Source organism: Pseudoliparis swirei, chromosome 4, assembly GCF_029220125.1.
Source record: "Pseudoliparis swirei isolate HS2019 ecotype Mariana Trench chromosome 4, NWPU_hadal_v1, whole genome shotgun sequence".
NCBI classification, from domain to species: domain Eukaryota; kingdom Metazoa; phylum Chordata; class Actinopteri; order Perciformes; family Liparidae; genus Pseudoliparis; species Pseudoliparis swirei.
The window spans coordinates 8947899-8969700 of NC_079391.1; the positions used below are offsets into that span (position 1 = coordinate 8947899).

Below are 21802 nucleotides of genomic sequence, written 5' to 3' on the forward strand. Positions count from 1 at the left end.
TTAGCCCACATCAGCTACAGAGGAGCAGTCCTGACTTCACCTTTCCATCTAATAAAGCCCTTCGCCCATCTCCCCCACTTCCCTTGGTCTCTATTCCCCCCTCTCTCCCTCTCTCTCTCTCTGGTTATGCAACACTGCAGTTCTGCAAAGCTGCTGATGTGACAGATCCATGTACCTACACATGCACACACCCAGTGAGCAACCAGATGACGATGTACACTGTGGGATTGCTGTCCTTGCTTCTGTCATCATTATGGATTGTAACATTGACTGCTGTCCTCACATTAAATCCTGATGTAATGTCGCTGAATCTGATCGACAGTATTTTTCAAATACATCTACCGGTATGCTGCTTACAATCTACATTTACACCGCTATTTGTCATCATTTATTATTCAGTCTGTGTGTTATTGGATGTCAGGCTTGAGCTAAAGAGAAGGAACAGGGGATAAGGGAGACAGAGCGAGGTAGCTGGGTTTCACCATGTGACCTCGCCAGCTGTTGCTTTATGCTGGCAGGAGAAACCGGGAGGGAGGCGAGAGGCAGAAACAGGGGAGAACGAGGGAGGGAGGGGTCGGGAGCTTGCCGGCACACAATGTGACTGGTGACAATCCCTTCTGCAGAGAGAGAGAGAGGGGCGGCAGCAGGGGATGAACACACACACACACATGCACAGGCAGGGATGTGACGAGTGAGATCCCCCACACACACACACACCTCTCCTGATTCAGCGGAACAGATTTATTCGGCATCTCACGCAGCGAGCCGGCTGCAAAACACGAGACAATCCCAAACGCAGCAACACCTGCCCCGTCTGTCAACCCATCTGTCTGTCTGCGCCGATCAACGGCTCCGTTACAACTCTGACTGCGTGCTTACTGACGTCGACTGCGTTTTGGGAGACGGAGCGGGGACACGACATCCAGAGAGACGAGCAGCGAATGTCAATAACGGGGAAACTAAAAAGCGACGACTGCATCGAGGATGGGCCAATGGATAACCTGCGGGACAAATAGATACCCCCCTCCCAAAAACACTCTTGTTTCTGCATCTTTACCTTGGGACCCTCCTTGCAAGGAAATGTTAATCATTATGGGATAGATGCACAGGTCTGCCCGTTGCCATGGATTCCAGCACGCGGAAATTCACAGTACGGAGATGGTTTTCTATCTATCTGAAGAACAAGGCGGCAAGGAACAAAAACAACACCGGCTTCTGTCAGCTAGAGGTGAGTCGAGCTGCTTTGTCAGCCCACCAGGAGCAGTACCAACTCCTATCAACTCGGGATTAGGACCTGTGTGTGAATCTGCGCATGCTGAAAAGGGGATTGCATCACAGTTGCACCATGTGTGTCTTTGAGTGAATATTGAGGCCATAGCAGCAGCCGTCACATCTCACCAGTCAATGAGGATGAGTGTGAAAAGTCTGTGTGCATGTGTGAATGGGTGTGGGAAGAATGCGTGTGATTGGGTTTGTTGTGGAGCCGTTCAGGAGACATTGCAGCATTGTTACAGCTGCTTCTCTGCCTGTCTTGACAATAATTCAGAAAAACAGAGGGACAGACAGATATTGTGTTTTGACTAAGAGAGTGAGACAAGCTACATGAAAATACAGTCAGAGGGACAAAATGCAAACAGGCAAACAAGCAGCCAGGCAGGCAGGTTGATAGATTAATGGATGGAGACTGATTGATTCAGTGGACGGCCACAGCAGATGAGTTCTATTTATAGCCCAAACAAACCAGCAGGGAAGAGAGAGAGAGGCAGTATGCTGTTTGGACTGCATCTACCTGTCTGTTTGAGATATAAATAGAGACCCTCACCTCCTCTGGTCTTTGTTGTTGTGACATCTATCGACCTGTTTGTGTGATTGTTAGTCTTTCTGGCTGGTGACTGTCTGTCTGCTTGTGTTTGTTTACCTGTTTGGCTGACATGATGCTTTGATGCTCCATGTGAAGAAGATTGATTTCACTTCCTTCCCCTTCATGGGAAGGTCAGAGTTCAGGGTCAGCAATAGATCAGCATCGCAGAAGTTGGTACTGAGGATTTGATCAAGTTTCCTTCTGGTTGATGTACATCTTGTTGCCCTGTTTAATGAATAGAACAGCAATTTTAATAATAATGTAATAGTTTCACAAACATTTGGACCTCAGATTAGAAGTATAGCATTTTTTGCATTTGCACAAATGTATGTGAAAACTTTGTCAAATAAGCAGGTTTCTTCCCTCCCTTGATCTCTCCATTACAGAAAAAAATAATTGCCAGTCCTTTCACTTGTTTCCAATATCAATATTTGTTTATATTTAATGGCATTTCTAGAATAAAAATTCATGTTCTTGATACAAGTAAATTAATAGATTCTTTAATTTAAACAAAATTATTGATGCGAGGGAAAATACAATCTAGAGCTGGGTGTATCACGGGGCGATTAGGGTGGACCCAAAAGCACAACTCAGCAAACGGATAATGCAAATAAAGATCTCTTTACTCAGAACGTTGTCAGGAACAGAACAGACAGAATCGGAAAAACACAAGACAATCTGGCAGAGGATAAGTGCAAGTGCGGGAACCTAAGTAGACAGGGACTAAATAGGGAATGGGCAACAGGTGAGATGGGCATGAAGACCAGGTGAAGGTAATGAGGGACTAACGAGGGAGTGATCAGAGGCAGGTGAGAGAACAGGTGAAGGGAGTTGGACTGACGAGATGGGAAGCAGGATCTGGAATGACATGATAGTTAGTGAGACAGGATGAATACAACTAATACAAAAAGGAAGGTATGGAGCTAAACTGTTACAGGGTGATAATTAAATATGTTTCATAGTATCATCTTTCAAAATAATCAAATTGTGATTAAATCATATATTGAAATAATTCACAATTAGTTTATTTAAATTAATAATAACAAGCACATACCACCTTTTATTTCTCAGAATATGTGATTACATTGCACTCAAGTTTCTAATTACATGAGAAAATACTCAGTACTTTTCATTTGTCACGTATTTAATCCACACAATTGTATACACAACCTTGTGGTTAAATCATACAAACTATGAGTGTATTAAGTGATCAGAAAACATGCACCATTGTAATATATACATCATTATTGAAATATGAAAGTATCTATATCGTGATAGAAGATGTTGACCATACTGCATAGCCCTTCTGCCTGGAACAACTGGAATTATCTGTATTAAATTAAGTATCACATACAAATGTGCTGTTACTAACAGATAATCCAACTGTAACAGAGATAGCCTCAAAAAACTTGTCTCCGCAAGTAAAAGATGTAAGTGACAGTTTGATTATTTTGTAGCTTTATATAGAATTTGATTCTCAGATACTACTCTAATTTCATAGAAAACATTTTATATTTAACTAATTTAATCACAAAGGCCTCCATGGTTTTACAGTGACAGGGAGCAATTCTACAAAAATAAATGAGAAAGTAAATTTATAGAAATAAAATATCTAGTAATTCATAGTATATTAGCAGTATATAAATAAAGCTTTAGCCAAAACATATTTGTAAAACTAAAATGCTGGTGTGTATGTGAATGTCTATATTGGAGGACCTCAGGAAAGGCAGGAGCACTACCATTTAATACAGTTTATGTGTGTGAATTTACAACCATTACCTCTGAGACTATCTAGCTCCTGTGAGCACGTCACACTTGATTGAAGGTGGGGCGTAAAGCTCCACTTCTAAATGATAATTTAACGCAGCTACAGTACATTGTTACACTGACCAATCTCAGTCTTGCCCCGGATTGGCAGTTTTTCATTTGCTTCACTGAGTAGACTGAATAGGCTAAAAAAGACAGCTTCCATTATGCCTCACTGCCACTGACCTCTGCCTATACCTTTCCAGCAATATAACATAATAGCTCAGTCTTTGTGCGTATTTAGAAGAGGGATTACGTTTATGTTTGGGGATTGTTTTATCGGCATGGATGTTGCATCATCATTCATCTCATCTGATTCATGTTTCACTCTTGAGACAGATCTTTCTCTGAGTTTTTCTTAGGTTTATTTTTTATTTTTCTCACTGTGTTTGTAAATATGTAACTAACATACTAATAGTGACATTTGTCTCTCTTTTCTCAGGATGATAGTATACTTAAGGAGATTGACATCAGCCACCATGTTAAGGAGGGTTGTGAGAAAGCAGACCCCTCTCAGTTCCAGCTGCTCAAAGTGCTGGGACAGGGCTCCTATGGAAAGGTACAAGATAAGCATTTTAACTATAACCACACTGAGACCTTAAACAATTCCTCATGTTAAGAAAATTCTAGAAAAATCAGGTTTTTTAAAATCAATTGGATCAGACGTCAGTCTCAGATAAAGACGGGATATCAGTGTTGATGCAGCAAGCTAAGGGATAACCCACGACACGAGGCCAGATGCTGTCTGACCCAGCAGGTCATTACTTAGGTCAGCACTTCTTCAGCTGTACTACATGTTTATAATATTTTACAGCATCTGTAAGACTCACTAGAATATCTAGACTTCAAACATAAGCTAAATGGCTAAAAGTATATTCACATGTGCATGTATATGTATACAGTATGTGCTTAAGTGAATGTGTGCGATTGCTGAACATCTCATTCAAAAGCTTTGGACATTAACGTGGAGCTATAGCCTGCACTCCTCTGGGAAGTCTTTCCCAGAGTCAGGAACCAGAATGGAGGGACTTCCCCCATTCAAACACTGATGTTGGACGATGAGGACTTGCAGTCAGAGACGTCATCAATTCCAACGGCTTGGATGGGGTTGATCAGGGCTTTGTTTGGGACAATTAGTGAAGTTATTCGGCACCCAAAACTGGGAAAAGACCTCATGGGCCTTGTTTTGTGCATGAGGATAATATCATCTGAAAGAAGAATGTTCCCCAAACTGCAGCCACAAAATCAAAAGGGCAATATTGTCTGAAAAAGCATTGTATGCTGTTGTAGAGGAGTTTTCCCGTAACTGGAAACCAATTTCAATGGGGCCTAAACTGTGAATAACTGAGACGTGTGTGAAAGGAGAAGCAACAGTGCTTTTGAGGATGGTGTCATTGCTGAAACCCGCCTGCTGATGATAAGCCATTTACTTTAGTTTATTTCTAGATTGACAACTCGTGCGCGAAGTTTATTTAAATCAGTGAAGGCCAAGTGAATGGTCAGCGTTACTGGATAAGAGGTCATTGACATGAAACCACAGCCGATGTTGGCGGGTCGATGCGCTTTTTCGCGTCAGAGGCTCCAGGCCGGTGTTACGGTTTAACAGGCGACCATGTTACCTGACGACTTTCTGTCAAGCTGTCCTCGTGAATGCCGGTTGGTTAAACAATGTTATGACGTGTCAACCCCTCTCATATACATAATAATATATACTATATAAATTAAACAATGTGTCATTCACGAGGGCAGCTACGTGTTCTCTTCATATTTCCAACCGCTGTTTCGAACTACAACAACGGACGCGTTGGTTCAAAGTCGCCAGTTAACACGGCCGCTTCTTAATCCGTAACACCGAGGGCACATGAGGTCAGGTTAGCATAGCTATCTTAAGTACTGGCGTCCATCACACTGTCTACCACACTGAACCGTTGTTCATGTTTAATACAAAGGGAGCTAATATGCACTTACCTCTGCGGCTCGGCTATGGATATTAGCGTCTCAAAAAGTAGCGACAGTAGATATGCGTAGCATTTAAAAAAAAACGTGTGTGTGCGTGGCAGGTGCTGAAGCGCATTGCACGTATTAAAACGGGCTATTGTGTTAGCAACAATTGAATAACGTAAATAACATATTCAGATTCACTATTATTGTCTTTTTAAATAACATAGTCCCCTACTCTTGTCTTTTTTTAACTAATGCTGATGATGATGATGATTCCAGGTGTTTCTGGTGAGAAAGATCAGAGGAGTGGACAGAGGTCAGCTGTATGCCATGAAGGTCCTGAAGAAGGCCACACTAAAAGGTAAAAGAAAAAAGGTCCTGGGAGATCATGCATATTCTGTCATGTGTTTGCCTCTTTTCATTTACAACAAACTGTGTAAACTAGGATGTACTGTAAAAGCAGGTTGAGATGCCATGTGCTGATTTAGTGTCTTTGTACAAGCTTTTCATCCTCTGAATCTCAAATAGTTATGGTCTTATCCAAGGAAACAGATGCTGCAATAACATTTTTAATGTGGTTATAGACCAAAGCAGGATGGGATAAGCAACACAATGGGATTGTTTAATTAAATATATATGTTTCAATTAACTTAATGCAGTTTCATAAAACATGCAGATGGAATTAGAAGCTTAGCGTGACTATCTGGATGCAGATTGAAATTATTGAATATTGTGTTCGTGAACAAATTCTTTTTGCCCCGCTGATTCCTCCACAGTTCGTGATCGTGTGCGGTCAAAGATGGAAAGAGACATTCTGGCAGAAGTGAACCATCCATTTATAGTTAAACTGCACTATGGTAAGTCTGGTCTTCTGATGGTCTTCATTAGGTGGTGATTTTAATATCCGTCTCTCTGAAATCATGTTACATTCATACACCGTACACATCGACATGGGTGGGGATTGAACCTGCTAACCACTGACACAGCGTTGCCCCACAGCCTTTACATTTCTGCTAATTGGAATAACTTTTTATAGGGAAGTTTCTGGTTGAATTTTGTTATTTTATTTCATATCCATCTTTCATGTTTCAAATGCTTCCTTAAATGAACATAATTCAATACAAAACCAATGCAGCAATATAGCTTCATATTACCTGTGCTTTTTGTGTGTGTGTGTGCACGTGTGTGTGTGTGTGTGTGTGTGTGTGTGTGTGTGTGTGCACATGTGTGTGCGAGCGTAGCCTTCCAGACAGAAGGAAAGCTCTATCTGATCCTAGACTTCCTCCTCGGAGGAGACCTTTTCAGTCGACTGTCAAAGGAGGTAGGTTTCCTCCTGATAGGCTCCCTATAGCTCTTATGCCAATAGTACTAAAATAATTACAAGCCTTTACTTTTATAGGTCTATTATAAGGTATATAGCCTATTTTATAGGCTGGTCAACGCTTATGCAGAATCACCAGGAGTGAACATACTTGACTTCCTTCTCCTTGTGAACACTGTGTTGATGTGTCCATGCATTGCTGTCATGTTAATGCATATCAGTAAACAAACACAAGTGGTTGGTGATAACAAATGTTTTATTTAGTTTTTCCAACAGCAAACACAAATATACATATTTTCTCCTGATGTTTTTTTGTTTTGTTTTTACCAGCATCTACATGTCTTTATTTGTTCCAGGTGATGTTCACTGAGGAGGATGTGAAGTTCTACCTTGCAGAGTTGGCCCTGGCCTTGGACCATCTTCACAGTCTGGGGATCATCTACAGGGACCTGAAACCTGAAAAGTAACTTATAAAGGATCTTTTTTTGGTATCTATTTATTTTTTCCCAAAATAACTTTAAAGCAGCTTTTAATGGTTTTTTTTCCCCAAACAGTATTCTTTTGGATGAAGAAGGAAACATTAAGATAACTGGTCAGTGCGTCCAGCTATAAACATGTTTCTGTCATTCTTTTCCATTTCATTCATGTCAATCTTAACCCTCTCGTTGTCTCTCTGTGTTTCAGACTTTGGATTGAGTAAGGAGGCCATTGACCATGACAAGAGAGCTTATTCCTTCTGTGGAACAATCGAGTACATGGCTCCGGAGGTCGTGAACAGGAGAGGGCACACACAAAGTGCTGACTGGTGGTCATTTGGGGTACTGATGGTGAGACCTGTTTCATCTTAAAACAATGTTTTACTTTGACAGCCCATCTTTATTATCTTAATGTGCACTGATTGTGCTATCAAACACAACAGATCCGCATTTACTGTTTCATGTGAGCCAAATACTCAACTCTTCTATAATGTGCCAGTTTACTGGTTTCTGAATTTGGCTTTCTTCTGGCAGTAAAGCTGCTTAATTACCATTTCTAGCAGATTAGTACCCATTACTTTCTGTAATCGCGCATCTGTTGGATTTTGCTTGTTTGCCTGGTGAATTATTTTGTACTAATACTGAAAAGGAGGTTAACATTCACTGACAGCTGACAAATATATCATTTCAAAAAGCTCCCTTTGGACTATACAAATTGTGTAGAACTTATATTTGATAAATGAAAACCACATTTGTGGAAAAAAGATGATCACATTTCATTCAAAACACTAATATATTCGGGACAAGTAAATAACATGAACAATGGTGCTGTCATGCAGGGGCATGCCAGCAGCAGTTGCTTCATAGCAGGCTGTTTTATTTTCTCTTTTGAACACAAGTTATTTGATAATATGTCTAATTTCTGGTATTTTGATATTTCTCATCAAATAAAAGTTAAGTATCCAATCCATAATTTATGATTTTGTTTCTTCTCACAAAATGTATTATACATTTATTATCTTTAATTTTAATGGCTGGACAGACTGATGTAAGATTAATTGATCAACGCTATATAATGAAATAAAATTCAATTAGTACAAAAAAATTGTTTTTTAAATTATGTGTACATACACTGATGGAAATATGATTGGTAATGAGTAGAGGTATTGGTTTGGTTTTCGTGGGTTTTGTGGGTGCAGACAACTTTTGTGGGTGAAGACTAACTGTGCTTTGACAATTATTATCATCTGTTTTCCAGTTTGAGATGTTGACAGGATCATTACCATTCCAAGGAAAAGATCGGAAGGAAACAATGGCATTTATTCTTAAGTAAGAACAATTTTAACTGTTATAATTTTATTCTTAAAGCTTCTTTTATTTCTGACCTCATCCTAATGGTCTAGGCCTTCAGTGGTCACGGTTCCGTATGTGTCATTCATGTCTTGTTCTTGGTTTCTATGTACTAGTTACTTAACAGTGGTTTTCTCAGTGTGGAGAGGATGTTCTCCCCTCACCGTTTCTAATCGGCTTCCTATTTCACTTTTCAAATGCACGCAAGTAGTCTACTAATTTCAAATAAGAATACATTTCTCAGTTATGATTCATTCAAGATCAGTTTCGTATATATGCCCGTGCAATTATCGATCTGGAAGAACCCCACTATACCTGAAGAAACAGATTGATAAAGTTGTTGCTTGGAAAAGAAAGTTAAACGAATCCTTTACCACAAACAAACAGCACAAGCACACATCTGCATGTCTTTACAGCGGTTGTTTTCTCGTCTTTTCTGCACAGGGCGAAGCTGGGAATGCCACAGTTCCTCAGTCCTGAAGTGCAGAGTTTATTAAGAGCGCTCTTCAAGAGGAACCCGGCTAATCGACTCGGTACTGTGCACATACAACTTGGAAATAGACAGTTAAATATGTTTTCAGAATAATAGGAGTACATCTACATTCTTGTGGCGCTTTGGCTTATCAGCTTTTACCTGAAGGGACGCAACATGGAAGGCTGCTGATGAGAGAAGCAACCCAAAATTAAATCAGTCATTTCTAACACTTTGCAAAACTGTGTAGTTGTTTATGGCCAAATAAAAATATAATATTATACAAAACAGGCCTGTTCAGAGCAAGTGGTAATGTCTAAATTGAAGCTGCAGTCATCCTATATTATGCTAATAATGTTAAACATGACCAATTATGTCCCAAATGTGAAAATAGCCAAACGAGGTCCATTGGAAATGTGCAGTGTACATAAAAGACTTTGAATTATTTTGTTTTTTATTAAATGCATGTTTAGATCAACTTGTCTGAATCTTTGGGATTGATAGGCGCAGGACCAGATGGAGTGGAAGAAATAAAAAGACATCGCTTCTTTGCATCGATAGACTGGATTGTAAGTACGATTCATGCAGAATGTTCCACGGTCTGCATGATTTTAAGCTGGTTTTTTTTTAGCAAAGAAGGACACTATATACTCACTGGTAGTAGACACAATATACACATGATCACAGACTCAGCTGGAAGTGAAACAAGGCTGGCTTGTTGACAGACAGTGAGAGCAGATCGCGGTCTGCATCGTTTGTGAGTATGTCAGCCACAGCTGGTAATGGTCTGTAAATTAATACCCGACTACCAACAACTCCACCTGGTTGCTCACACTTACTGGATATCAATTATATGTGTGCAGTTGCTTCATGTAAGGATGTTGGCGGGGGAAACTGTTATTTCAGTATCATCAAATGTGCTGGTTTCTTCGAAGTTCCACTTCTGAGATGCACTGCTCAGATTAGCGGCCTGTGTTAAATAAATAAAAAAGTATTATAAGAACAACACATCTAAATCACACTGTGGTAACTATTATTTTTGTATGCTTACCTAAACCTTGCAGCTGAACACTCACTTCCTCAAAACTTACCCACAATCATGAGTCATGACTCTTTATTGCTTTGTAGCGAAATCTCTTAACTTCCCTGTCTGCCTGTGTTGTTTAACTTTATTGTAACTAATCCTCTTATCTATAATAGCCTTTCTCACATGAGGTTTGCTCATGCGCACATGTATCTGGCTGCAGACATTACCGTAGCTATCCCGATCTAACCTTGACATCCACTCCTTGGACGTGCGCTGTTTGAAAATCATTCGACTGGACACAGTTTTGATTTGCAGTATCTGAGTTATATGTGAGTAACATTCACGCTGCAGAAGTCTGATGCTGCAAATCCGACTGAGAGCAGTAAAAAAGCAACTCAAGAAGATCACATTGGAGAAAAGCAGAGCACTCATGTAACTACTGTATAGTCTATACAGGCTACTTTCAGCTGCTTTTAGTTTGAAGTCATCATTTTCACAAGAAGTGTGAGTGTGTTCCTTAAGCCTTGTTGGGTGTCACACTGTTGCACCCATTCCTCTTTATCAGAGATGTTCAGAAAGCTTGTGACGAAAAAAATCCACTATCATCAGCTTTCCATGCCCACTAATCTCTGCCCTCACCACTGGCTCTCACTACTCCTCGCTACATAAATACCTACGAGCCTCTGCCAAACACCACATTTCTCCATTTACAGATAGTGTAGCTGGCTTGACGTGAAACGCTACCAATAAGAGCCTTAGGTTTTCCCACGCTGAATAAAACCCTGCGCACTATACGGCATAACTCTTTACGACTTCAGAATCTTAGTTGGCTTTTTTTATGTGAACCTACAGTCTTTTATTCATGTTTCCATGTTTGATAACAACTCAATTTTGCAAGCTCACCTTCACAGAGAATGTAAATTACAAATCAAATAGTTAGTACGAGTGTGCATTAGTCTCGCCATAGATACCTTTTTCCAATGATGGTGTCCTCTGTGAGGTATTTGATGTGATATTACTCAAAGAGACCCGTCAGACTGTGGTTGACAATGGGGACACCTGCAGGCCATAGTCAGTAATGCACTTGAGTTTAAAATTACATCATTTCAATTCAATTTAGTTTATTTTATATAGCCCAATATCACAAATTCCAAATTTGCCTCAGAGGGCTTTACAATCTTTACACATACGCATTACGTATATAAACTGTATATAATGGGCGGTTTTAGCTGGGCCTCATATTACATATGATAAGGATGTCATTTTTAATCACTTTGACTTTTTGTTATCCACGAGTTGAGGACTTTACTTTCCAATCCAATCATAATTTAATTTTCTTCCTATTGGTTCTATTCTTTGTGCTCCACATTACATTTAAAGACCAGGCTACATGCATCACTCAATGATTAGTTTGCTTTGAGATGCGAGACAAACTTGAGTGGGACATGAATATGTAATTTAACTGCTGTGTAACTCAACCTATATTGTGTTGTTCATTCTGGATCCAGTGACTATTAAACACAGCAATATCAATATCGTGTTATTTTGTATTTAAACCAGGGGTTATGATAAGTGCTGGTATTGACGTTATTGTTGTTTTCTGTAGAAGTTGTACAGGAAGGAATTGAGGCCTCCATTCAAACCTACAGTTGGAAGACCTGAAGACACTTTCCATTTTGACCCTGAGTTCACCTCCAGAACACCCACTGGTAACTGAAACACACAGAAAACATAGACATACATATTTAAATATAAATCAAATAAATATATGGGTCTATAAGTCTATCATAAACCAAAAAGTACCATTTATATAATTAAAGACAATTAAACTGAGCTGTATGAAAATGTATCTAACTACAGCTCATAGAATTGACATCAAATGAAATAAAAATAAAAATTCTCAATACTTTATATGTATTTAAAAATGTTGGTGTCCCTAATTAGATGTCCATTTGTAATGGTAGCATCAAGTTGAAGTATTATGAGCGACATGTTTGTATCTGTCTGTCTTTGCCGGTCCAGATTCTCCGGGCGTCCCTCCCAGCGCAAACACACACCAGCTGTTTCGTGGCTTCAGCTTCGTTGCAACGAATCAAAGTCAGGAGCCGAGCGTTGCTACGGTAGCAGCTTCTCGCCAGGAGGTCAACAACATCAATCCCATAGCAAAGGTACGTGTCTTTAAGAAAGCAGCTCATGCCCTATCCACACATATTTAAATACATGACACACTAGCACATTGATTGGATAGTAGATTAACCATGTATATTAATCACAAAATTGATCGTTGCTTTATGAGCTTGCTGACAGACTGGATGAAGCAAGTGGCGATATAATTATGCTGACCCTCATAAAACTTGCTCGAATATTAGTCTCACACCTAATTTCGAACTAATGATGACAGTTACATGAAATATAATAGAAGCGTGTGTGTGTGTGTGTGTCTGTCTGATTGTTTGTGTTCCCTGCAGCACCTCCAAGGTGATGTGGCCTTCCGGGATGTTTATGAGCTCAAGGAGGAAGTTGGACAGGCAGCAACTTCTGTCTGCAGAAGTTGTCTGCACAGAGTTACCGCTGTGGAGTACTCAGTGAAGGTAGTGCACACTACACTTTTACTAGAATTTATTTAGATACACAACTTTACGATATCAACATTATAATGTATTCAAAGTATATTTGAATATACATCAAAAGCATGTACAGTGTGTGTTTGTCCAAGCATTTACAGTGTTTGTCCAAGCATTTCAGGGCAGAGTTTGACCTCAAACACACGTCTGAATCCAACCAACAAAATATAGTAGTTACATCTTTATAAGGTGATTATTAAATCAAACCACCCAAACAGAATGCTTTGTGAATCCTGGTTATTTAGACGTTTTCAACTGTGTGTTGTTCTAAACATAACCTGTCATTTCTGTTTTTGTGTCAGATCATTGATAGAGCCAGAAAGGATCCATCGGAGGAGATTGAGATCCTGTTAAGATACGGGAAGCATCCAAATATCATCACCCTGAAGGATGTAAGTGGAACACACTCCTGACCGCCATGTTAGAAGAGCTTCTTCAGCATATTTACAACAGTATATAATAGGGTTGGGGGAAAGTCAATACGGCTTTGTATGGCAATATTGTATCGGTACATGGAAACTAAGTATCAATCTTTTATTATACAATCTACTAATATTGCAAATACAAATTAAACCTTTTGATTATCTTTGCTTTTCCAGTCCTCTTCGGTCTGTCTGTTGACCCATTTTGCTGCAATACAAATTATTGAAGTGAGATGAACCGGAATTTGTATATTATTAAATAAAACATTTGTTGACAATTTTCAGTTTAAGAGTTAATAAATTGCAATATATATTATCGCAAATCATTTTAAATCGCAATACGGTTGTACTGTAACACAAGTATGGTGATAATATTGTATCGTGTGGCTTCCAGTGATTCCATCTCCCCGAGTGTGTGCTTTCACCATCAGGTGTATGACGACGGCCAGAGTGTGTACATGGTTCAGGATCTCCTGAGAGGAGACGAGCTGCTGGACCGAGCGCTGACGGTGCCAAACTTTACCGAGAGAGACGCGTCAGACATCCTCTGCACACTGGCCAAGACTGTGGAATATTTACACTCGCAGGGGGTAAAAACATGTTTTTTAAGCCTTTGACACAAGACTTCTTTAAACTGTTTCCACCTACATGCAAAATTGTGTTTGAATCATATGTTAGAACTTTGTTGCAAATCACGTTTGTGTTTTTGTCTGTGTGTGTGTGTCTTTCTCCGTTTTTCCAGGTCGTGCATCGGGACCTGAAGCCTAGTAGCATTCGCTATTCTGATGACAGTGGTCTCCCAGAATGCATCAGAATATGTGATTTTGGTTTTGCCAAACAGCTCAGGGCTGAGAATGGCTTGTTGATGACTCCCTGTTACACAGCTACCTTCATGGCTCCTGAGGTACTGTATACAAGTCTCTAATTTCCCACCTAAACGTATGAAACAAATTACAACGGCTATCAATAAAATAATCGTTCATCGAAAAAAATCCCACCAGGACATAATAATATATTGTTGAAATGTGTTTGTGTGTATGCAGGTTCTGAAGAAGCAGGGTTATGATGCAGCCTGTGACATCTGGAGCCTGGGCATCCTGCTCTACACCATAATAGCTGGGTCAGTTTAAAGTGTAAAACACATGTACCATCCTCCTGCTGCTGAAAACAAACCTCTGTTCTCTATAAACTCCCCTGGAAAGGGACTTCAGGTCTTTCAACATCTCCACATTGGACTTTTACTGTCTCTAGATTTAATGATGTCACAGCAGTTGTAGATTTTCGAAGGCTACTTTTGGACTGACTTCGTCCAGCTTTATGAATCGCTTTTATTCTTATTGGCCCAGCTTCAGTCCGTTTGCCAGCAGCTCTGAGGACACAGCCGAAGAAATTCTGGCTCAAATCGGCAGCGGAAAATTCATCACCAAAGGAGGGAACTGGGACCTGGTATCAGACGCTGCCAAGGTTCTGATTTTTTCTTTTTTGGTGAATTATAATACGCATAAAATGGTTTTGTTCAATAAACTAATATCATGTATGTATATGTTTAACAGGAAATTGTGATAAAGATGCTCCACGTGGACCCTCACCAGCGCCTGACTGCCCCACAGGTACTATTATCTCTCTCTCTCTCTCTCTTTATATATATATATTTATATATATATTATTCCCTAATATGACTTTATTAGGCTATTTTAGATGGCTGCTACTTTAAGTCCCATTGATACTGTTTTTCATCTGAATGGTTTTCACTGGAGAATCGATCTGTTGACAGGAAACATTATTTAATACTTCACATATTACAGTATACTGCTTTCTGTATTGTTTGTATGCCAACACTTGAATGAACAGCGTGTTTAATTTAAAGGGAGTTTATTAGCAGAAATATAGTATAAAATTCATAACTGTCTTTTCATTATTGTGCAATCGCCCAGAATGGACAAACCAAACACTGTCCTTAGAGAGGGCCTTTTGCGTTTTGAGGTGACCTGAAGGCCACATGCTTTGAAAGGGAGGTATGAGCAGAGGGGTATTTAGTTGGATGAATCTGAAACTATGCGACCAAATCTTACTCAGTGCTCCTGGAAGAGAATTTTTTGGAAAAATTGCATCAGAAAATAATAAATATAATAATAAATAATGGTTTTTTTCCATTAGGTTCTTTGTCATACCTGGATTGTAGACAGAGACAAGCTCTCTGACAGAACGCTCACCAGACAAGATGCTCTTACTGTGAAGGTCAGTGCATGTGTGTGTGTGTGAACAGTAAATATCATCAGAACATCAGATAAAATACTTGGTATTGTGTTTCTGTGTGTAGCTATGTTACATCTTCATCGTAATTGGTGATGCAGTTTATACAAAAATAAGCCATTTCACCTGTCAAATTCAAGATTTTTTTTTCAAATACTTTTCACTGAGTGTGTAACATGTCTGACAGTTTGCATATGTTAGTATTTCTGTTGCCCTTCGTGACGGAGCTCTTCAAGAAACTGTCGGTATTACATGAGTTCATGTCAGCATCAGCAAATTGTACAACAATGCAAACGACTGTCATGGGTTACCTGTCCTTCCAGCAGGTGGTGTTGTCGGCCACTTATTTAGTTGCATGACAGATGAGACCAGTACTATTAATACGATATGACGAAGTGCCCTTTTCTTCCACCAGGGGGCACTGTCTGCCACCTACTCTGCTCTGAAGCGCTGTGCTCCGGCTCCAGTGCTGGAGCCTGTTCAGTCCTCCAGTCTGGCTCAACGGCGAGGAGTGAAGAATCCGGGCAGTCCCAAAGTGAATTCAGACCCCAAAGAAAAGGAAAAGCCTCCACAATCTGAATGAAAATCAAAAGAAATTAGACATAGCCCTACATAAATCAAGAAGACATGCTCATACTCTTTAAAATGCATACACCTTGTGACAAAGTGCTCCTATAGGCCTATAAAAACTAAATGTAGCGGATTTTAGAAATGGTATCGTATAAGTGGATTAAGCCTAATTAACTATCAAAATATAGCAGTACAGAATCCCTGTCAACAGGAATAGCTTCGGTTCACTTAATTTAAAGTGTACATTTAAATTGATAATCAAAGCGAACACATTGACGTTTACTTCTTTTTTGTCATACATGTCAGAATACAATTAGCATTTTTATGCAATGTACACAGACACTTTTATATCTACGGAAGCTCCAACAGCTGAAAGTGGAACCAATTAGTTTGGTCTCCATATTCAGAAAAGGCCTATTCAGTGCCACAGACAACATGCCAAGTAGTTTACTTTAGTTTTCATATTTAGCACATACACATGTATGTGCCCAGAAGTTCATGTCATACATTATACAGTCTTCCAAAGTTATTGATCTAACATATATCCAAATATTGATATGGTCGAGAATCATCATCAAAGAATAGATATAGATTAGAGTAACATGTATTTGAGTGAGGCACTCTCACTCTGATTATAACATGTTTTACTACAATCAATCCTCTGAATTCTACAGAGTTATGCATGTTAAAAATGTAAATATCCTACCAAAGGGAATCATTAAGTTAACAATGCCATTGAAGTCTTATTGTTAATAATATATTTAATAATTGTATTGTATGTATTGTTGTCTTCCATGAATACAGCCTTTGACTATTGTAAAATGTATTTTTAAATGTATCACGACTGCACTTCCAAGATCAGATCAGAAACGGTGAGCTATGAAAGTATTTATGTTGAACGTAGTTTGTTGTGTTTTTTCATAACATATTCCAAATGTTATTTGGCTGAAGAGAAGTCATAGAGAGCATCATGTCGCTCTTTGGTAAATGTCACGCGAGCAAAACCCTGCAGGCTATACTACTTTGAAATATTAAGTCGGCAATATAGATCATCTTTCAGTCGAGTATTTGCCAGTACAGCACTGTTTATGTCTGAGAGCCAAAATGTTTGAGATCCACTGTGTCAGAGGATTGTATATGAATAGGTCTACTGTCTATTGCTGCTGCCCTGATTGTCTCTAATAAGTTGTACAATCGCAAATACGAGGTAAGACTGAACAGGGTGTGTGCAGACCTGAGGAGCACACTGCGTGCTGTACAATTTACCAGTGGGAATGTAGATTATAATGCTCCAGCATTAAAACACATCCTTACTGGTAAGAACAAAACATTGTCACGTGTAACCAATAAGCACTGCAGCAGAGAAACAAATGATGTACATATTATGTGTGTTAATCCTGAGGCCGTATGTGTGGTGACACATTGCACAACTGTGAGTGGTGGAGCTGGGACTGATGCAACTGTGAGTATGCAGATAAGGTCAATCTGTAAATATTTACTCATTTAGATTGTACATATACAGGACTGTCTCAGAAAATTAGAATATTGTGATAAAGTTCTTTATTTTCTGTGATTCATTACAAATCAACTGAAATATTGCAAGCCTTTTATTCTTTTAATATTGCTGATTATGGCTTACAGCTTAAGAAAACTCAAATATCCTATTTCTAAATATTAGAATATCATGAAAAAGTATACTAGTAGGGTATTAAACAAATCACTTGAATCGTCTAATTAACTCGAAACACCTGGAAACACATTTTCAAATGTTTGATTTTGTTTTGCTGTTATAAATCTTTTTTTTTACTTGGTCTGAGGAAATATTCACATTTTATGAGATAGGATTTTAGAGTTTTCTGTTGTGTCATATAAATCAGCAATATTAAAAAAGAGAAAAAGGCAAATATTTTCATATTTGATTAATAATCCAGAATGCATGACATTTTTGTTTTTTTAATTGCATTACAGAAAATAAAGAACTTTATCACAATATTCTAATTTTCTGAGACAGTCCTGTAGTGTTGTACAACTATCTAGCAAGCAGAAAGACTATATATTGTGTTTGCAGATATATAGAGATTGTACATATTATTTTGTCCATTGCTATCCATTGCTCAGAGTGTACATACTGCCTAGACCTGGCCAGTCACGGGCATTGTTGGCTAGAATGCCAAAGTTGTACAAATAAAGGAAAGCAATAGAAATTGCACTGAAATTTGCAGTTTTCTTGAACTCATATTTATGTTCCTGCATGTGTAAATGGAATCCAGCTGTCTGTAATTTGTATTATTTACCTAAACTTTGGCGAAAATGCCATTTGTGAAAAAGGTCTATTAGTACAGGGAAATATTGAACGTTACATCTCGAGACCTGCAAAAAGAGAAACACTATTGCACAATTCTTGCTTCACTTTCCTTACATCTCAAACGAAGAACTGAGCGTACAAGATGTATTCAAGGCTATTGGAGCGAAGTAAATAATTCATTATGAGAGGTGATATAACGCGGGAAAAGTTCAAGTCTGTGGCAGCCACAGATGAGGAGACACACGGCTCTACAACAAATCAATCAATCTTAAATTGTGCGAGCGCACTAACAGTCTCTCAAATTGTTTGCATTACAAGAGCATGACTAATAATTATGAAAGGTGGAAGAAATATTATATAGTTTTAGGCCGTGAAAGTTCAGTTACAGTTCACTGTAACTTTCTTTATCCAAGAGAAGGTGGCAGCAAGCCACTAGATGGCAACCAACCATAACCTGTGCTCTCTCTCTCTCTCTCCCTCTATTTCTTCCCAGAAGTCGTCCCTTTGCCTTAAAGAAGCAAGGAAGACTTTAATTTATATCAACCACCAGGTTCACTCTCTGTTCCATAAAAGCTTTTAGCAGGCGCTGAGCTGATGTGTCAGGTGGGTGTGGCTGGCTCATCAGCTCTGACATTTAAGTGCAGTAGTGCTCAGAGCAAAAGGGATCGGAGGATATGAGTAGATACAGATGACAAGCCCCCCTGCGAAGATGATTGCGGTGGAGTGACAAGAGGAGACTAAACAACAGATAGAGGAAGGAGAAGGTGTCGGGAAGGGGAGAGATGAAAGGCAAAAGAAAGAAAAAGAGCTTTGAGAAACAATAACTCAACCCGACAATTACAGCGTTGTCAGAATTTATATTAGCTTTTCGGAAATGAAGAATTTTCAAAGTGTATTTCATCATGTTATTTAAACTCAGTGTAATGTAATTTATATTCTGTTGCAAGTTTATAATGCCACATTTGTGTAGCTTCAACAAATCATTTACTCTTATTTTGACATAGAAGCAGATAGTTCTAGTTTCAAGTTTTGGTCTTTAGTCTTTCTTACTACTGAAATTAATGAAATAATGAGTAGGAAACCCGGCTGTCCTTTAACCAGACAGTTGTGTTCATGTCCTTGAATAGCAAACAGCCAAAGTGTCCTTGAGCAAGTTACTGGGTCGTTCTAGAGGTGCTGTTTTGTAGCATGACTTGACCTCTGACCTTTCTGGAGAGCATGTGACAGTGTAGCTAATTATTCAACACAGAGGCACCACTGGAGCTCTTTACAGAGATGGACTGCATCACATTTTTACACATGAAGATAAATGGAAAATAAAACAATATATATGACTTAAAATAATATGACTGGATCACCATTACAGTTGTTCCCTGACCTACCATCTCACTTTGTATTTCAAATAAGCAGATGATAAAATAATTGTCAATGTGGCTTGTAAATTTACGAGCAGAGTGGTTAGACGTCGTTCTATGCACTAGTTGTGGGTGACACACCGAGTGCTGACGTAGCTCCAGTCATACCGGCTACACAATAAGTAAAGATAAAGACGGATGCATGAAGAGGAGATGAATTGGCTTTTAAATGTGAGAAGCAAACACTCCCTTGTGTATCTGTATCTGTTCCTCTTCTGCTCGACATTCCTCTTATGACACCAAACAGAGTTCTGTAGAAAAGCGACAAACACACTCTGACAGGGACGGAGATCCCACCACCTATGGCACTGGATGTGCACCCACAAAAACACACACATACAAACACAGACCCACGGACGCCCTGTGGCACTACAGCGAGACCTGCCACTCGGACGTTCACTGAATCAGACGGACAAATCTCGAACAGACGGCTCCTGACAAAGAGATAATCACCGTGACAGGAGAAGTGTGTGCAGCTGTGGGTGGTGGAGTTTACAGCGGGGAGGTGGGGGGTGGGGAGCGAAACTCTTTGTGCGTTCACACATTTGGCTCATCTCTCTCACCACGCCAGGTTTCAAAGTCAAACTTACTTCAGGGTTGATACGATACTAAGTGTCCATCGTATGAGCTGCGTGTCTGATATGGAGATATTTAACTCTGTCAGGCCAAAAGATGAATTATTCTCCAAAGCTGGACTCAACTTGACTGACAGGTGGTGGAGGTTAAAACAAGGTGATTGACGGAAGATAAAGTTTTGTCCACGACTCGTTTTATTTATTAGTCTAATGTGTGTTTCTTCTTGTATTGTTCCTCAGTACAAGTCCATCGCTCCAGACTAATAGTCAGTGAAAAGTATTTCAACCCTACATAGAACATGCAGCGCTCCTTGTCATGACATTTATTTAAAATTGTGCAGATAGATGTTCAAGCCCAATTTATAAAGAAAGTTTTATAAATAAACCTCCCTGCAAAAAGAGCATCTCAGGTCCTCCTGCGCGGTACACACATCACCGTCATCAGCAACATATATCCAGCGAAGCCTTCACAATAAAGCTTTGTAGAGGCCCACAAGTTCATGAAAGTGAAATATGTTAACACGAGCAGTGGACCTGAATTATGTTAAGTTCGGAAAAAGGGGGGTAACATTGTGTGAAAGAGAAAATAACCTACTGTAGGTATTCCTAATAAATATGTACTTTTCTAACATTGTAGGGTACAGTGATAGCACACGTATTACCTTTAGTAAACTAAAAAGTAAAACAAATAAAAGCAAATCAATACAAGTAGATTAAGCAACACATTCAGCAATTTGAAAGCATAGAGGAGACTTTAAGAAACAACCTGCAAATACACAGGCAACTAAAACACAAGAGTGTGGTGACTATATCAGACTCATGCCATCCCAATGTTGAGATTAAAATAAACATTATTAGCTTATTACACAGTATAATTTCTGAGGGGTCAAACAAATCGCACAATACATTGTGTGTATGACATGCAGCATATGACACAATCATGTGTTGTCAAATTGATGAATGTCTAAATATTGTCAAAGTAATGAAGATGTTTTATGTGTGTGATTGTACCTAAGTGGCAGTGCACTGAGCTCTCCTGGCCACCATAGGAGAGCCACGACGACTCATGGATTCACGTTTACGGTCCTTGATTCCTACTCACTGTAATCTCTTCCACTGTGTCTCTTTATTCTAACCATTTTAATGTAATTGCACATTCGTAAATACACAAAGAACAGGTGAGTTTAGAATTATCTTTATTATATCAATAATTCATAATCACAAAATAGCTAACCAACAATGCCACCGATATTGGCATTAATGTGGATCAAATGGTTGATGGGACACAGTCGGACATTTTCCGGCACAGTTTTGAACCACAAATTGCCGCAATAATGGTGATATAATCATGTAATCCAAACACAAATACACTCACAAGACAAAG

The 21802-nt window shown here is 39.2% G+C and overlaps 1 protein-coding gene across 2 annotated transcripts; it reads left to right on the forward strand.

Moving 5' to 3' along the window:
• Positions 1-683: 683 nt before the first annotated feature.
• Positions 684-17651, forward strand: LOC130193190 (ribosomal protein S6 kinase alpha-2-like). 2 transcript variants are annotated; one of them, XM_056413604.1, is made up of 22 exons: positions 684-1228; positions 4110-4226; positions 5888-5969; positions 6385-6465; positions 6850-6929; positions 7286-7392; positions 7484-7521; positions 7614-7756; positions 8664-8734; positions 9200-9288; positions 9732-9796; positions 11861-11963; positions 12277-12422; positions 12723-12845; positions 13181-13270; positions 13732-13890; positions 14043-14204; positions 14344-14420; positions 14647-14764; positions 14854-14910; positions 15458-15538; positions 15969-17651. In XM_056413604.1, the coding sequence occupies exons 1-22, from the start codon at positions 1124-1126 to the stop codon at positions 16134-16136; spliced, it is 2262 nt and encodes a 753-aa protein (XP_056269579.1). In that variant the 5' UTR covers positions 684-1123; the 3' UTR covers positions 16137-17651. The 2 variants fall into 2 exon arrangements, with proteins under 2 accessions (XP_056269579.1, XP_056269580.1); XM_056413605.1 differs by having other exon boundaries at positions 14653-14764.
• The last annotated feature ends 4151 nt before the right edge of the window (positions 17652-21802 follow it).

Coding starts and splice junctions, on each gene's coding strand:
- LOC130193190 (XM_056413604.1), top strand. CDS start 1,124: ATGGATTCCAGCACGCGGAAATTCACAGTACGGAGATGGTTTTCTATC. Junction 12,423..12,722: donor ACATCAATCCCATAGCAAAG/GTACGTGTCTTT, acceptor TGTTCCCTGCAG/CACCTCCAAGGTGATGTGGC. Junction 14,421..14,646: donor CTCTACACCATAATAGCTGG/GTCAGTTTAAAG, acceptor TTATTGGCCCAG/CTTCAGTCCGTTTGCCAGCA.